At 40.9% G+C, this 14039-nt stretch overlaps 1 protein-coding gene across 2 annotated transcripts in view; it reads left to right on the top strand.

Moving 5' to 3' along the window:
* Grid1 (glutamate ionotropic receptor delta type subunit 1) overlaps window positions 1-14039 on the top strand; it is a 762418-nt gene that overhangs the window by 628141 nt on the left and 120238 nt on the right. For both annotated transcript variants that reach the window (XM_013346867.2, XM_026779664.1), the window contains exons 9-10: window positions 6845-6946; window positions 8655-8852. In XM_013346867.2, coding sequence (XP_013202321.2) covers window positions 6845-6946; window positions 8655-8852 — 300 coding nt within the window. The remainder of the gene's footprint in view (window positions 1-6844; window positions 6947-8654; window positions 8853-14039) is intronic.

The raw sequence follows: 14039 nt of genomic DNA, 5'->3' as shown, positions 1-14039 counted from the left end.
CTATAGCATGTCTGGGGGCTGTAGGAGGAGTGAGTCCCTGTCCTATAGCATGTCTAGGCCTTTAGGAGGTGTTTGCCTGCCCCTTTCTCAATGACTGGCAACTTCTGCAGTTCCTCCACACCTAGTCTTAGTGACCCTCATGTGCCAGAATTCCCCATGTGAATCCTCCCGTTAGATAATACTTTGGGAATCTTGGTCACCCATATTAGCATTCTGTTCTCAGATGCTAACATACTGCTTCTCAGTTTCTGTCTTGTTTCTAAGCACGTCTTCCCTGCATTTGGCTTTGTTTATGACTTGTAATTGGCAATTGGCTGAGAATGTAGCTCACTGGTAGAGTGGTTTCTTATCATGTATGAAGCGTTTGATTCAATCTTCTGAACCCCTTTCCTCAAAATAAATGACTCGTAATCAATTTTCTAAAACCATTGCTGGCTAAATGTCCAGTTCAAGCTCGCTCAAGATAATGGATTCTTCTTTACCTTGTTCCCCATTCAAGGCTATGATCCTTTGAAAGATACACCAATCCCATTTGCTTTCCAATACAAGCAGGCAAAGGAATGAAAAATGACAGAGGGCATGTTACTTTAGGAAAGCTTCTTCAGAGACGCGATAAACATACTGTCACCAGCATCACTGAATCCTCTGTCCTACCTGGTGACATCTTCACTGTGCTGGTGGCAGTTATAGGTTTGTAAGAATAGAGTTGACGTAGGACATTAGTTCTGGTGGTGCCATTTGTATGATGTGGCTATAAAATGAGATCTTCTGGTCTTCTCTTGAGACTTTCCTACAAGATTTGGTGGTAGCAGTTGACAGTACAAGTCTACTATCTATTATAGTGTTGGATATTATGAACCATGGGGTTTGGGGTTAAGTGAATGAACTTTCTGCCTTCACTCCCTTTTCCCGTTTTTTTCCCTGGAACCCCCCCATCCCTCTCTCCCTCCCTTCCTACTTTCTTGCTCAGTTCCTGGAATGAGCCAGGCTCTGAAACTGATCTCTAGGCTATAAAGTAGTCCTATTGTCTCCATTTTCATTCCACCTTCCCATGAATAGAGGACACTTTAAGATACCTCTGCAAAAAAGCTGTAGATCATGAGGTCCAATCTTCCAAAAGAAGCTTGTTCAGTTTAGGGTTAATAGCCCGGGATTTACAAAGAATGGGGCCACAAAGTCCCAAATCCTCACATCTCACAACTTACAACTTCCAGCATGATGAGCACCCCAATTGACTCAGGAAATACATTTTTCCGACACCAGTGACTTATGAAATTTAGTCTCCATCTGACGGATCTCTGGAACAGTTGTTTGTCATAATCAGATTTTGAGCCCATACATCTCCTCCCAAGCAACAACTGTTCCATAACCCCTGGCTCCATCCACATTTCTGGCCTGGGTAGAGCAGATCTCCGCAGTGAATGAAAACGCACCCCTTATCACCTAGCAGCAGTACTCATCTTGTTTAGCAGTGCTGGAAATTAGTTTTTCAGACACTGGTCGTGACAGCTCAGCTGTCAGAAATGGGTGTCTATGACCGTCAATTCATCTATCCCATACACAAAACCCTGTCTACAAAATGCAGGCAATGGACTTAGGTACAGATGAAATGGTCTGGAGGTATGCGACTGAATGTCAGGGTTTCTTGAGTGAAAGGTTTTTCCTGCTCCCCATTTATCAGCTCGGTCAGCTTCATTTGACTCTTACTGGCTGAGACATTCTCCTTGCATTCTGGTCAGGAAACATCAGATACCCTCAGGGTGGAGGTGGGGGCAGCTCCCTCCTAAGTTGACTGACTGTGAGCTTGGGAATTATTTTTAAATTCCATTAGGTTCTCTCATTGGAACTATCTTGATCTGTCCTGGTCTTGTAGATAGGGTGTTCTGAGACATTGCCTCTCTCAGAAATTGTGCAAACTCCAACTCTGGTCCTAAGATTTGGGCAAGAGCATATAGTTTTGTTGAAATAGTCTTAGCCTTGGGCACTGGGCTTCTAGTCTCATCTGAGAGAATAATAAGCTTTCTTGCCCAACACGAAGGATCCTGAAGCCTGGAACATGGCTACACTTTGATGTGTTTGAAAGACAGAATTTGTGTTTCGCTTTGAAGTAGCTCTTCTTCCTTAGCAGGCTACAGGATGCCTAAAGGCCAAAGAGAGAAAGTTGATATTAAGAAAAGAAAACAAAACAAAAAACCCTTTAAGTCCCAGGCACTTTCAGAACCAAGGATAAGGATGACAACAGGCTTAGAAAGTTTTTCTCTTTTCCCTTTCTTATGATGTCCACTTTGATTTAAATGTTCTTCCATCAGCTTTGACTGAAGACTAACAAAAATGTTCAATGTCATCCCACTTTCTTAACAGAGAAGGATTTCCTATCTTCATGGTCTGGGTACCTGTGGTTACTTCTCTGTTTCCAGACCCACTGAGTTTCAGGGGCCCTTCTCTAGCATGGCACCTTTAGGATATGAGATAATGGTAAATTACCAATATGCCTTCTCTAAGAGATGGGGTTCCTTCCCCACGATTCCTTGCAGCCAGAACATGGATTTATTTGCTTATTTGTTTTAGAAGGACCTTACCTTAATCGCAAGTAAGAGTCTAGATGTATCTTTGACTTTCAGTCCCCAGAAAAGCAAGTGATAGAATTTTATGCACTCATTGTGCTACTTACTATCTAAAGCTCCTTTTCCCTTCCTGCTTATGTAGTGAAATTCTGATTAAAAGATGAGCATAACACAGGTAATAATGGCTGTTTGCTACAACTCTGCCGACATGCGGCACACCTTAACATACTTTGTTGTGTCTTTATAAATACTTTTTTCTGTACTTATAATTTGGGTTCTATGAAACACATTTACAACCCATTGGTGATTCTTAATTAAGCTATTATATGATAGGTTATTTCAAGATTATTTTATTCCTTTAACAAACTCTCAACTTGGTAGGCAGGAAGCACAAATGTATTCTATTTTATAACTAAGAAAATGGAATCAGAGTAAATATATTGAGCAAATTCTCATTGATGACCTTCTGTGTCTCAGGTGCTCTGAGGTCATTCACATAAATGATGAAAACAGCTACAATACATGGCTCATTCATAAAACCTGCTAATCTCATACCTTCAAGCTCCCATATTCTCCAAATCCACACCAGCTATAATCGTTGTTTATGGAGAAGAGGCCACAGTGGTGTCTGAGGCAATGCTGGAACCAAGTGGTGGGAAGGAGCAAGTCCAGCTGCAGCTATGGTCCAGAGAGTAGAGCAGGAAATCAGATCCCACAACTGCCCCAGAGACTTAGCCTGAGTCTGTGACTCTGGAGACCAGATCTAGTGCAGCTTTGCATAAATCCTGGAGACTATGAGAAACATTAATTAGCTGTGATGAATGCAACATGCTAATGTATGATAATAATGTGTGCTATGTTTGCACCTTAGCATCAGGGGAGATGGGTGTTAGGGATGATTAGTGAAACCTCCACAGCTTTTCTGTTATTCTAAAAACTATTCCAAAGTGAAAGTGGTTTTTAAAAATGAATCGTAATTTATCAGATCCAGAAGGAGAGATATAGCATCCTGGGGAGAAAGAATTGAACATAAGGCCCAGGAGGGCACGTGAGCATGGGAAAGAACAGAATTCCTGGGGTTAGAGTATACATGGCTATCTAAACTGAGTGGGCTAAAGGTCATAGTGGAGTTGGGGGTTGGGAAAGTTGTTCTTTTGGGTCAGACTTATGAATATTTGAAGTTATTCTGTAGGAAATGAGAATTTATTAGAAAATTATAATTTACATACTTTGTGTTTTGAATCTTTTTGTTTTGATTTTTTTTTTCGAGACAGGCTTTCTCTGTAGCTTTGGAGCCTGTCCTGGAACTAGCTCTTGTAGACCAGGCTGGCCTTGAACTCATAGAGTACTGCCTGCCTCTGCCTCCTGAGTGCTGGGATTAAAGCATGTGCCACCATCGCTCAGATTGTTTTGAAATATTTTAAAGATGTATTAATTTGTATGGTATTTTTGCTTGCATATATTTTTGTGTACCATATGTATCCCTGGTACCCATGGAAGCTGGAAGAAGGCATTGGATCCCCTGGAACTTGGTTTAAGGATGGTTGTGACTATCCTTGTCACATGTGGGTGCAGGAAACTGAACCCTGCTCACTTACAAAAGGAATACATGTTCTTAACCACTGAACCGTCTCTCTCGGCCTGGTTAATTGGTTTGAAAGATATGTTCTAACACACAAAAGATGGACCATAGGAGAGTTGGTGGTAATGAGACTCATAAGGAAACTGTTACAATGGTCTGGACAGAGTTGTGCTGCCTAAAGTCTTGTTGTGGGGAGAAACAAAGCATGGATGGAGAAGCATTGAAAGATAGAGCTCTTGTTCAAATGAACTAAAACCTAAGTAGGCAAGGGATTTATTCTGTGCTCCTTTTTGCTTTTATTCTGAATTCTCACACCCATGTATAATCTCAGTACAAATAAAGCCTGGCTGATGAAGGCTAGGCAAAGTGCTGGACCAGGTGCTCAATCAAGCCAGGGCATAAAAGTGCTAAGATGCCTCCTCCCTGTGCCAAGGATGCTTGGCAGCAGCTATAGAAATCTAATGGTAGCATAGGCTAGAATATCCAGTTGATGCATTCTATGTCCAGATTGCCTTCATCATCACACTGAGTCATTATGATGGTAAAAGACACCTCCAGACACCACCCACACCCAGAAGCATGTGCCACACATCAGGGATTAGGCAGCTGCAGTGCCAGCTAAACAATCATGGGATGCAGGTGCAGAGAGCCAAAATGCACAGCTATCCCTGGCCCTTAGGCTCATTGTGTAGCACACAAAGAAAACAGGAAACCACACCCTTGACTGAGTTATTACTTTTGTCTTTGACAAGCATTTAATTTTGTTTGTTAAAGATTTGCTTATTTTTATTCGATGTGTATGAGTGTTTTGTCTCATGTGTGTAAGTTCACCACTTGTTCAATACTTGTGAGGCTGATGAGGACATTGGATCTCCTAGGATTGGAGATAAAGGCAGTTGTGAGCAGTCATATAAGTTCTGAGAAAAGAACCTGGGTCCTCTGCAAGGACAGCAAGTGTTCTTAATTGCTGAGCCATCCCTTTAGTCCTGGTCTTAATTTTTAATCAGCTTCACGAATCTGTGTCTGAGTACTATTTTTTGGAACTATGGTGGGAAATAACCATGTTATTTCCTTCTCTTTGTTTCTGGTCTCAGAGAATGGTACCATTAAACATCCTTGATGTCCGATTAGAATTCTGGTCATCTCAATTTGCTCTTCACTTGAGCGTGCTATAAGTTAATTAGCAGTGATATGGGGCTCTGTAGAGCCTATGCTCTAATTCAAATTGTTTATTCTCTGCTGGCGTACATCCTATTATTTAAGATAGAGTTGATATTAGTTGATGTTGGGTCCGAAGTGACAATAAGAAACACCAGACTTCTTTTAGGCTGAATATGGGATTCTATATGTCATTCTGATGGTTTTGTTTTAATCTCGGAAATGTAGTATCTCTCAGCTAGAATGCTCTCTCAACTTCTATAAGTGTTGCTTCTTATGGTCAATTGTTAGAACTCCAGAGAATGCTGGGGGAGTAGACATATCTTAAGTGCAACTTTGATAGTTCCGTTAGGGCCCCGGTGGCACATATCTAGAGGAATGCATCTGGAGTTAAACAGATATCTTGTGCTTTGATTCATTAACCCCTTGCTATATAAATTGAGGTCAATGAAGGACCAGCACCAGCAGCAGCACCTTGAAGCTTGTTAGGCATCTAGACTCTCACCATAAAGTATATAGAAAAGACTTGCACATATCTGTAGTTCGAGAACTACCAGTTTAATTTATAGTAGTGGCTTTCAATCCTTGCTGAATGTTAGAAACATCAGAACAAACATATCCGTATCTTGTCCACCACCAGCCAATTAAATCAGGATCTCCATAGATGGAGCAAGGTTTTAGCATGTTCAAATGTCCCCATGAAAGAGCCCAATGAGACACAGATAAGCTATGCCTCAGGGTGCATTAATATTCCCCATGACCGGACCTCAAGGTTCTGATTTAGTTGGCTCAAGTGCCTGTTTGTCTCTGTTGTTCATTGGCGTCAAGAGGATTTAGTCATTGTTGTTGAGACCTTGTATCCATGCAGGAAGAAAAAGTGACTCTTGAATTCTTTTTCTCTACTGTTTCAAACCAGAGTCCTCTCCATTTCCTTAGGAAACATCAAAGATGCAACAAAGTACTGGATACAGCCTAAAGCCTCATAAAGATACCGGCAGATACCAAGCACATATACTTGGCTACCAGCTTCTATCTATATATCATAGAAAATTATAGAGCTTGTACTACAGCAAAAACAGGCAGAGAGAACTTAGCCCTTCCTTGGCATCATGGCCACAGAATGTTAGAGAAGCCATGTATTTGTGTCTTTGTTAATTGCATTATTATTCTACCTCAATTCAACTGATTGTCGGACCATCAAAGGGAAAGTTAAAGACATAGTGGGACACATAGTGACATCACATCCATAGAGGACAAAATAAAATTAGGCATAAACATTTATTCCAGAGGCAAAATCCTACTAATTGTCTTTGTTTGGGGGATTTTTGGAACTCTGGGCCTCCGGTGACATCGATGGAGGAAGTGAAACTTTCTGCTTGATGACTCTCTGTCCTTTTAATGGTTTTGAGATGCCTCTGGGTCTCTAAGAGGCCCAGGCTGTTGCTGTCTGCTTGTCTCATTCAAGATTCCAGTTTAGTAGGAGCCCCTAACGTGTATATGAGACTCTTCCACCCCTTACTCTTCCCTGTTTTATCCACAGCTGGCGACCTGGGACTCGGAGAAGGGCTTGAATGGCAGTCTGCAGGAAAGGCCCATGGGCAGTCGCCTCCAAGGACTGACTCTCAAAGTGGTGACTGTCTTGGTAGGATCATGGGGATGTCCTGGGAACTTCATTTTCCAGGTCTCTGACTCAGAGGCTCCTCTCTGGTTAATGCAGGGTTGGGGAGGGGATGTTGAGGTTTCAGGAGTCCTGTCATAGAAATTATCATGTGGGCCCACCTAAGGGAGAGTGAGATGGAAGAGTCTCTCCTGGGACTTCTGGGACTTCTAGGAGAGATCTCCAGCATATAGAGGGAGGACCACTCATGCTGCTGGGCTCCTACAATGTCGATAGCAGGTTTCCCAGAAAGATGCCTATGGGAGGTCCTCCTCCTGCTGGCCAACACTGCTGAGGATAAATGTGATAATAAGTGTGCAGTGAAAAAAATGTTAATTAGTTATATTTTTCTACATTGTTTTCCTAGAACCTTAGACTGTTATAATTGTGAGGCTTAGGTTAATATATTTTAAAATTTATTTTTCCCTTTGGAAGAACTTAAAATGTTCCCATTTGGGGATATCCCAGACACGGCTCAATTCCGTCATTTCCTCCCAGAAAACTCAAAAGCATTTGCCTGTAATCTTTCTGCATTCCTTATGTGTATACAATAAATGAGCCTTAAACCCTATTTCTTTTTAACTAAAGGAACTCCATTAGCATTACCAAGGGACACTTTGCCCTCAGCCCCTTCATATTCAATTTCACACAAGAAGATATGATATGGGGTAGATGTTTCTAGATGGTCGTCTACCTCCCAGGGCATAGATAGTCTGTAGGTATGAACTCAGCATGGTTGTGGATTCATGATCTTGGGGTTTGACCCTTCTTCATCCTTTGAGTTACGGTATAGCATTGTCCTGTTAATGGGCACTTATTTCTAGTGCAGCTCGATAGATGAAATGCTGTTTTCTCACTGTCTAATATCACACAGTTTTATGTCCATGTATTATTCTACATGAAAACTGTCATGATTCTTCTGTGGCAACCATAGATGGCATACCCTAAGGACAGAGTCCTATGTCCGTATGAATTCTATAGAAGAAGGAAAGAAAAGACACCATTTTATTGTGGGGTCTGAGGGTTAGAATAGAGGCTAGGAAGAAATACACAGGACAATTAAATCCTCACTGCCCCATGCTGACCTGCCGGCTGGAGTACTGCTCCTGTGCACTGTTCCTTGACTGTCCATAAAGCGCTCTTAGAAAAGGGCAGGGGAGTTCAGTCTCTGGGTAGAAATTGGGTAAATACGAACATTACACTACTGTTGCTGCTGTTACTATCATTATTATCCACATTGGGGATGGAACCTAGGGCATTATATATGCTAAATCTGAGGGGCCCCTGGCAGTAGGACTAGGATCTATCCCTGTTGCATGAGCTAGCTTGTTGGAGACCATTCCCTATAGTGGAATGCCATGTTCAACCTTAACACAGTGGGGAGGGGCTTGGCCCTTCTCCAACTTAATAAGCCAGACTTTCTCCATGGGATCCCTTTACCCATTGGGAGGAGTGGATGGGGGTGAGCTTGGGAGGAGGTGAGGGAGGGTGAGAAGAAAAACTGTGTTTGGAATGTAAACTTAAAGAAAAGAATAGAAAAAGAATATTTGCTTTAGCACTGAGCTATGCCCCCAGCCCTAATACTAACATTCTGATGTTGCAATTCACCAGATTGTCTCTGTACCAATATCCTGGAAATATATATCAATTAAACTGTTGTTGGTTTAAAGAATATTCATTCTATTTTCTATAGGAAGAGCCTTTTGTGATGGTGGCTGAGAACATCCTTGGACAGCCCAAACGTTACAAAGGGTTCTCCATAGATGTGCTGGATGCATTGGCTAAGGCTTTGGGATTCAAGTATGAAATATACCAGGCCCCTGATGGCAGGTATGGTCACCAGCTTCATAACACCTCCTGGAACGGGATGATCGGGGAGCTCATTAGCAAGGTAAGTTCCAGGATCAAGGCCACAAAGAGGGGAATTTTAATACCTTTCTAAGTGATATCTAAATTTGACCCCTTAGGGCTATGCCAAGGTGCCCGTTTCCCCTCTGTCTTCCATGCTGTACCTATTTCTGATCTTTTATTTTCTCATACCCCGTCAGCCCTGACTTTCCCCTTCCTGTACATTACTCATTCCTGTCCAACCTGCCCCCTGTAATAAACCTTCTCTGTAATTCACCTTCTAATAAACCTCTTCCATTCTTGGACTGAAATGGGAAACTCATCCCCCCCATCCCCCAGCCATTGAGTTCTGCCGAGTGCTTGTTCTTTCATGTCTTACAAACTACAAGTGTAGTGTACACCTGTGCAAATGTGTGTGAGTGTGAGTAGACCTGTTCACATGTTTGCTTTGTTGTGTGTTGAAGGTGTGGCATCCCCACATATCTTACATTTCACATTGTGACCTTTCCTCCTATCTGCAGTGTAGAATGGAGGCCACTAGTTTGTTCCTGGCTGCTTAGCCTGAAATAATCACACAGAAACTATATTAATTAAATCATTGCTTGGCCCTTAGTTCTATTGGCTAACTCTTCCATATTAATTTAACCCATTTCTATTAATCTGTATATCACTACATGGCTAAAGTTCTGGCATCTGTCTCCAGCAGATGGCTTCTCTCTGACTCTACCTCCTTTCTCCCAGCATTCAGTTTTGTTTTACCCACCTAGCTCTGTTTCCTATAGCTCTACTATAGGCCCAGAGCAGTTTCTTTATTAACCAATGATATTCACAGCATACAGAGGGGAATCCCACATCACCTCCCCTTTTCTGTTTTAACTTTAACATACTAAAATTACATATAACAAGACAGGTATCAAGCAGGAATTACAGTTAAAATATTTATATCTAATTTATCTTTTATCATATCTAAGGAAAACTATTTATCTATTCTTCAACTCCATCAAAGACTCCAGAAGGATATAATATTACCTAAGTAAACAATAAGTTCATTGTAAGTAACTTCCAAAACTCTAGAATCAACAGAGACTTCTCGTTGCCTGAACAGTCACCCAAAGTTCTTCTGTACCATTGGGGCATACATCTTTAGCCTACAGGCCCATAGTATCCAGCAGACTATTCCATGAAGCAAGAAATTTTAAAGATAGTTTTGCCTATATTGGTAGTTTTCAGTCACTTTCTTCTGTGTGCTGAAGAATGTCTGGCAAACTATTTTATGAATCAGGAGCCCCAAAGGATGTCTCACCTTCTTTAGGAAAGTTCAGTTCTCTGTGGGTCTTGCATGTCCAGTTCAAAAAGCAGTCCAGGCAAGAGCAGTTTCTTGACCAAATGGCTTACAGATTGCGTAAGGAGCCTCTTCAGTGTCCATCTTCCTCTTGAAGTAATTGGTGCTGCCAGGAGCAGATGTGTCTCATTGTCATGAAAAGTCTTAAGTCAATAATTTAAACATTTTAGCCGGGCGATGGTGGCGCACACCTTTAATCCCAGCACTCGGGAGGCAGAGGCAGGCGGATCTCTGTGAGTTCGAGACCAGCCTGGTCTACAGAGCTAGTTCCAGGACAGGCTCCAAAGCCACAGAGAAACCCTGTCTCGAAAAACCAAAAAAAATAAATAAATAATTTAAACATTTTAAATGCCATATTCTGAAGGTGTCTGAAAGATTTGAAGAATACCTATATAACTGAAATATATCTCTATATATTTAAAAAATCTAACATGACTACAAGCATGACTATTATAGATGACTCTCTATTAACCTATATTTCTTAATTATACATTACATTTTTAAATGAGCTGTACAAACACAATAACTTAATCAAAAGCAGAAATATATATTCACAGTATAACAAAATTGACCTTAAATTTGTAGTAATAAACCAAGATCCATGCCAATGCAAATCTTTATAGCATATCCCCCTTTAAATGTAAAAAAAAATTGTAAACATTATTCAGGAATATGGGCATAGTTCTCTCCAAACTGCTTCCAGCTTTTTATTGGGCAAAGTATTTTGGGGGGTGTTCACAGCAACCTGTCAGGGGGTCTCAGTCCATCATACCACATTAGTCTGGAATTAATCTATAGGTTCTCATCTTCTGTGAAAACAAAAGAAGAACCTCTTTTCCAAAGCAACATATCCTTAGACCCAAATTCTGAAGTCAAGATACCTTAATAATAAACATGCTGGTTTAGCTTAGCAGCCCATACAATGAAATGCCTCTCTGTACTTAGCTTATTTATGGTTAAAAAATTCAAAGAAAATACAACAATATTCATAATCCAGACTCTCTGTGAATTTTCCACTTTCACATGGCTTATTTTTCTTTACTCCTTCTAATCTATGACTGTTTGTACTCTGCCTTTTTAAAGACTTTGTTTTTTTTTTTATAAACTATTTACTTTCTTTTATGACTCTCTATTTCTTCTCTCTCCCAAGCCTACGTATATTTATTCAACACTGTGACTCCTTTAGAGGTCCTTTATGTCTGAATCTGTCCTATTATGTATCTGTAATTTACTGTCCAGGAGCGCTTCTTAAAATGCTAAGTATTTCTTAAAAACCTAAGTTGCGCCATTACTAGGGTATATATAATACTTCCTGCTTGCTCTGCAGAGTCCAACATGGTGGACGTCCTTTAGTGCCTGAGTCTGCTGGGTGGGAGCCATCCTCTCCGCCTAAACTCTGATAACCAGTTGGCCCATGCTGCCACCAAGTAACTTGCAGTACACTATCCACAAACTCCATTTAAATGCTTGATAGCTGAACCTCCAAAAAGAGCCAGAGCCGCTTATGCTTGTGAACCAAGAAGCTGCCACATACAGTTTTCACTGTGCCTCCAGGAGCCTTGCTTGTAGCAAGCCCATCTAGAAAAACAATTTGTGGCTACCAAGAAACTGTACTAAATGGTTCTTTTGTGTCTAGAATTCCTTTTCAAGCTTTCTCAGGTTTTACATAAATTTAGCTAGCACACATTGGAGCACCAGTTAGTTGGTAAGAAGAGGGCTACTTGTTGGTTCCTAGCCACTTAGCCCTGAAACACACACAGAAACTATATTAATTGAATCATGGCTTAATCCATTAGCTCTAGCTTCTTATTGGCTAACTTACATATTAATTTAACACATTTCTATGAATCTGTGTATTGCCATGTGGCTGTGGCTTACCAGCTAAAGTTCTGTCTTCGGCATGGCTACATGGCTTCTCTCCAACCCCACCTACTTTCTTCCAGCATTCCGTTTAGGTTTCCCTGCCTAGCTCTGTTTCCCTAAAGCTCTACTATAGGCCCAAAGCAGTTCCTTCATTAACCAATAATATTCACAGCATATAGAAGGGAATCTCACACCACTGCTAAATATATCCTCATTGAAACTCCTAGCCTGAAAATGATTCACCACCTCCTACTCTTGTTCTTGTTATTTCGTGGCCTCTAAGTCATTTACTGACAATTATTTACAACAGTGACTCTCTCCCTACTATCATGGCTTCTACCACTCTTGACAATTCCTGACATTGCTGTGGACTACCCAGGACTCATGCCATCTTGTCTCCCTCCAGTCACCTTCAGTGTAACCATTCCCATGTCTCTTATTAGCATCCTGTAGGACACCCTCTATGCTACTTAGTGACCACAACCTGTTGTCTTTCCGATTTTTTTTGGGGAGGGGGAGCTTTCTCCTGATACATAGGATCTTGTTTCCAAAGCCTATGTGGGGAGATACTAGGACTATTACCTTGCCACATTCCATTAGTTATTCTTATAAAAGGAGCTTTATTGCAGCAGAATTTAGATACTATAAAAATTACCCAGTTCAGAGCTGCATTTCAATGATACTTAGCAATTGTACAGAGTTTGTGCAAGTCCCACTGTGTTCTAGTCTCAGAGCACTTCCATTGTCCCTTTGTGGTTACTCTTATATAATTACTTGGTTCTATTCTTCATCGCCCGGCTTCCCTTAGTCTTCTTATGTCCTCTAGATCAGTGGTTACCAACCTTCCCAATGCTGAGACCCTGTAATACGGTTCCTCATGATGTAGTGACCTCCAACCATAAAGTTATTTTCATTGTTACTTTTGTAATTTTGCCACTGTTATGAATCATAACATTAACATCTGATATGAAGGATGTTTGATATGTAACCTTTGTAGGGGTTGAGACCCACAGATTAAGAACCACTGCTTAATAGAGTTGCAGTTGGGGACACTGTGTATATGTGAAAGAATATGGTATGTGGTCCCTGGTGTGTGGATCTTTCCATATGGCAAACATATTTGAGATGTATCCATTTTTTTTTATGTTTCTTTATGTGTTCGACACTGTAGCCTTCCTTAACTTGTGTACCCTGTGGTCAACCACACAAACTCTTGTATAGTTCATTTCATATGGTTTTTGGTGTCCTTGATTTCTTGTTATATACATGACTTGAATCAATTTTATTATCTATCCTCAAAGTGTACAACCAGGTTTCTACACGAAATCTGTAAGTCTATCCAGATTAATTTATGGATATATGTGGTTTCTATCCTCAACTGTCTCCCATTTTCCTTTGTTGGATGCCATGACTACATCCCACAGATATGCTTCAAAGGTTTTCTTTTTCTCCTCAAGAAATCTAATAACCTTTTTTCCTTCTCAAAAATATGAGTTATCCTTCTATATTTGAGAAATAAATGAAGACTTCTAGGTATGAAATTCTACTTTCCATAAAACACACCCTATAAGCACAGGGCCTCCATTGTTAGTGGAGGAGTATCTCTCTCAAGTTACAGGAAGCTCTGAACCTGTGTTTTAAGTTAGTTCCAGTGTGCCTCCTCTGGACCTTGCTTCATAAACGAGTTTTTCATCCATCCTGTGCTGTTAACCTCCCCAGCTCCAACTTAATCTCTTTCTCAGCTCTTAAATCTGTTTTGAACTTTGCTTTTTAAAAATACTGTGTGTGTGTGTGTGTGTGTGTGTGTGTGTGTGTGTGTGTGTGTGATATGCATATTATGTATCTGTAGTAGGCACTCAAACATACACCCAAGTCCTTAAGTAGGCCAGAGGACATCTTGCTGGAGTCAATTTTCTTCTAAATATGGGTCCTAGGGATCAAACTCAGGTTGTCAGGTTTGATGGCAGGTACCTGTGCCTGCTGAGCCATCTCAGAGGCTCTCTCTTTCAGTTCGTTAATACGATT

This window comes from Microtus ochrogaster, chromosome 6 (genome assembly GCF_000317375.1).
Source record: "Microtus ochrogaster isolate Prairie Vole_2 chromosome 6, MicOch1.0, whole genome shotgun sequence".
Classification (NCBI taxonomy): domain Eukaryota; kingdom Metazoa; phylum Chordata; class Mammalia; order Rodentia; family Cricetidae; genus Microtus; species Microtus ochrogaster.
The sequence above is the reverse complement of the archived record's forward strand: the minus strand, read 5'-3'. Positions and strand labels throughout refer to the sequence as shown.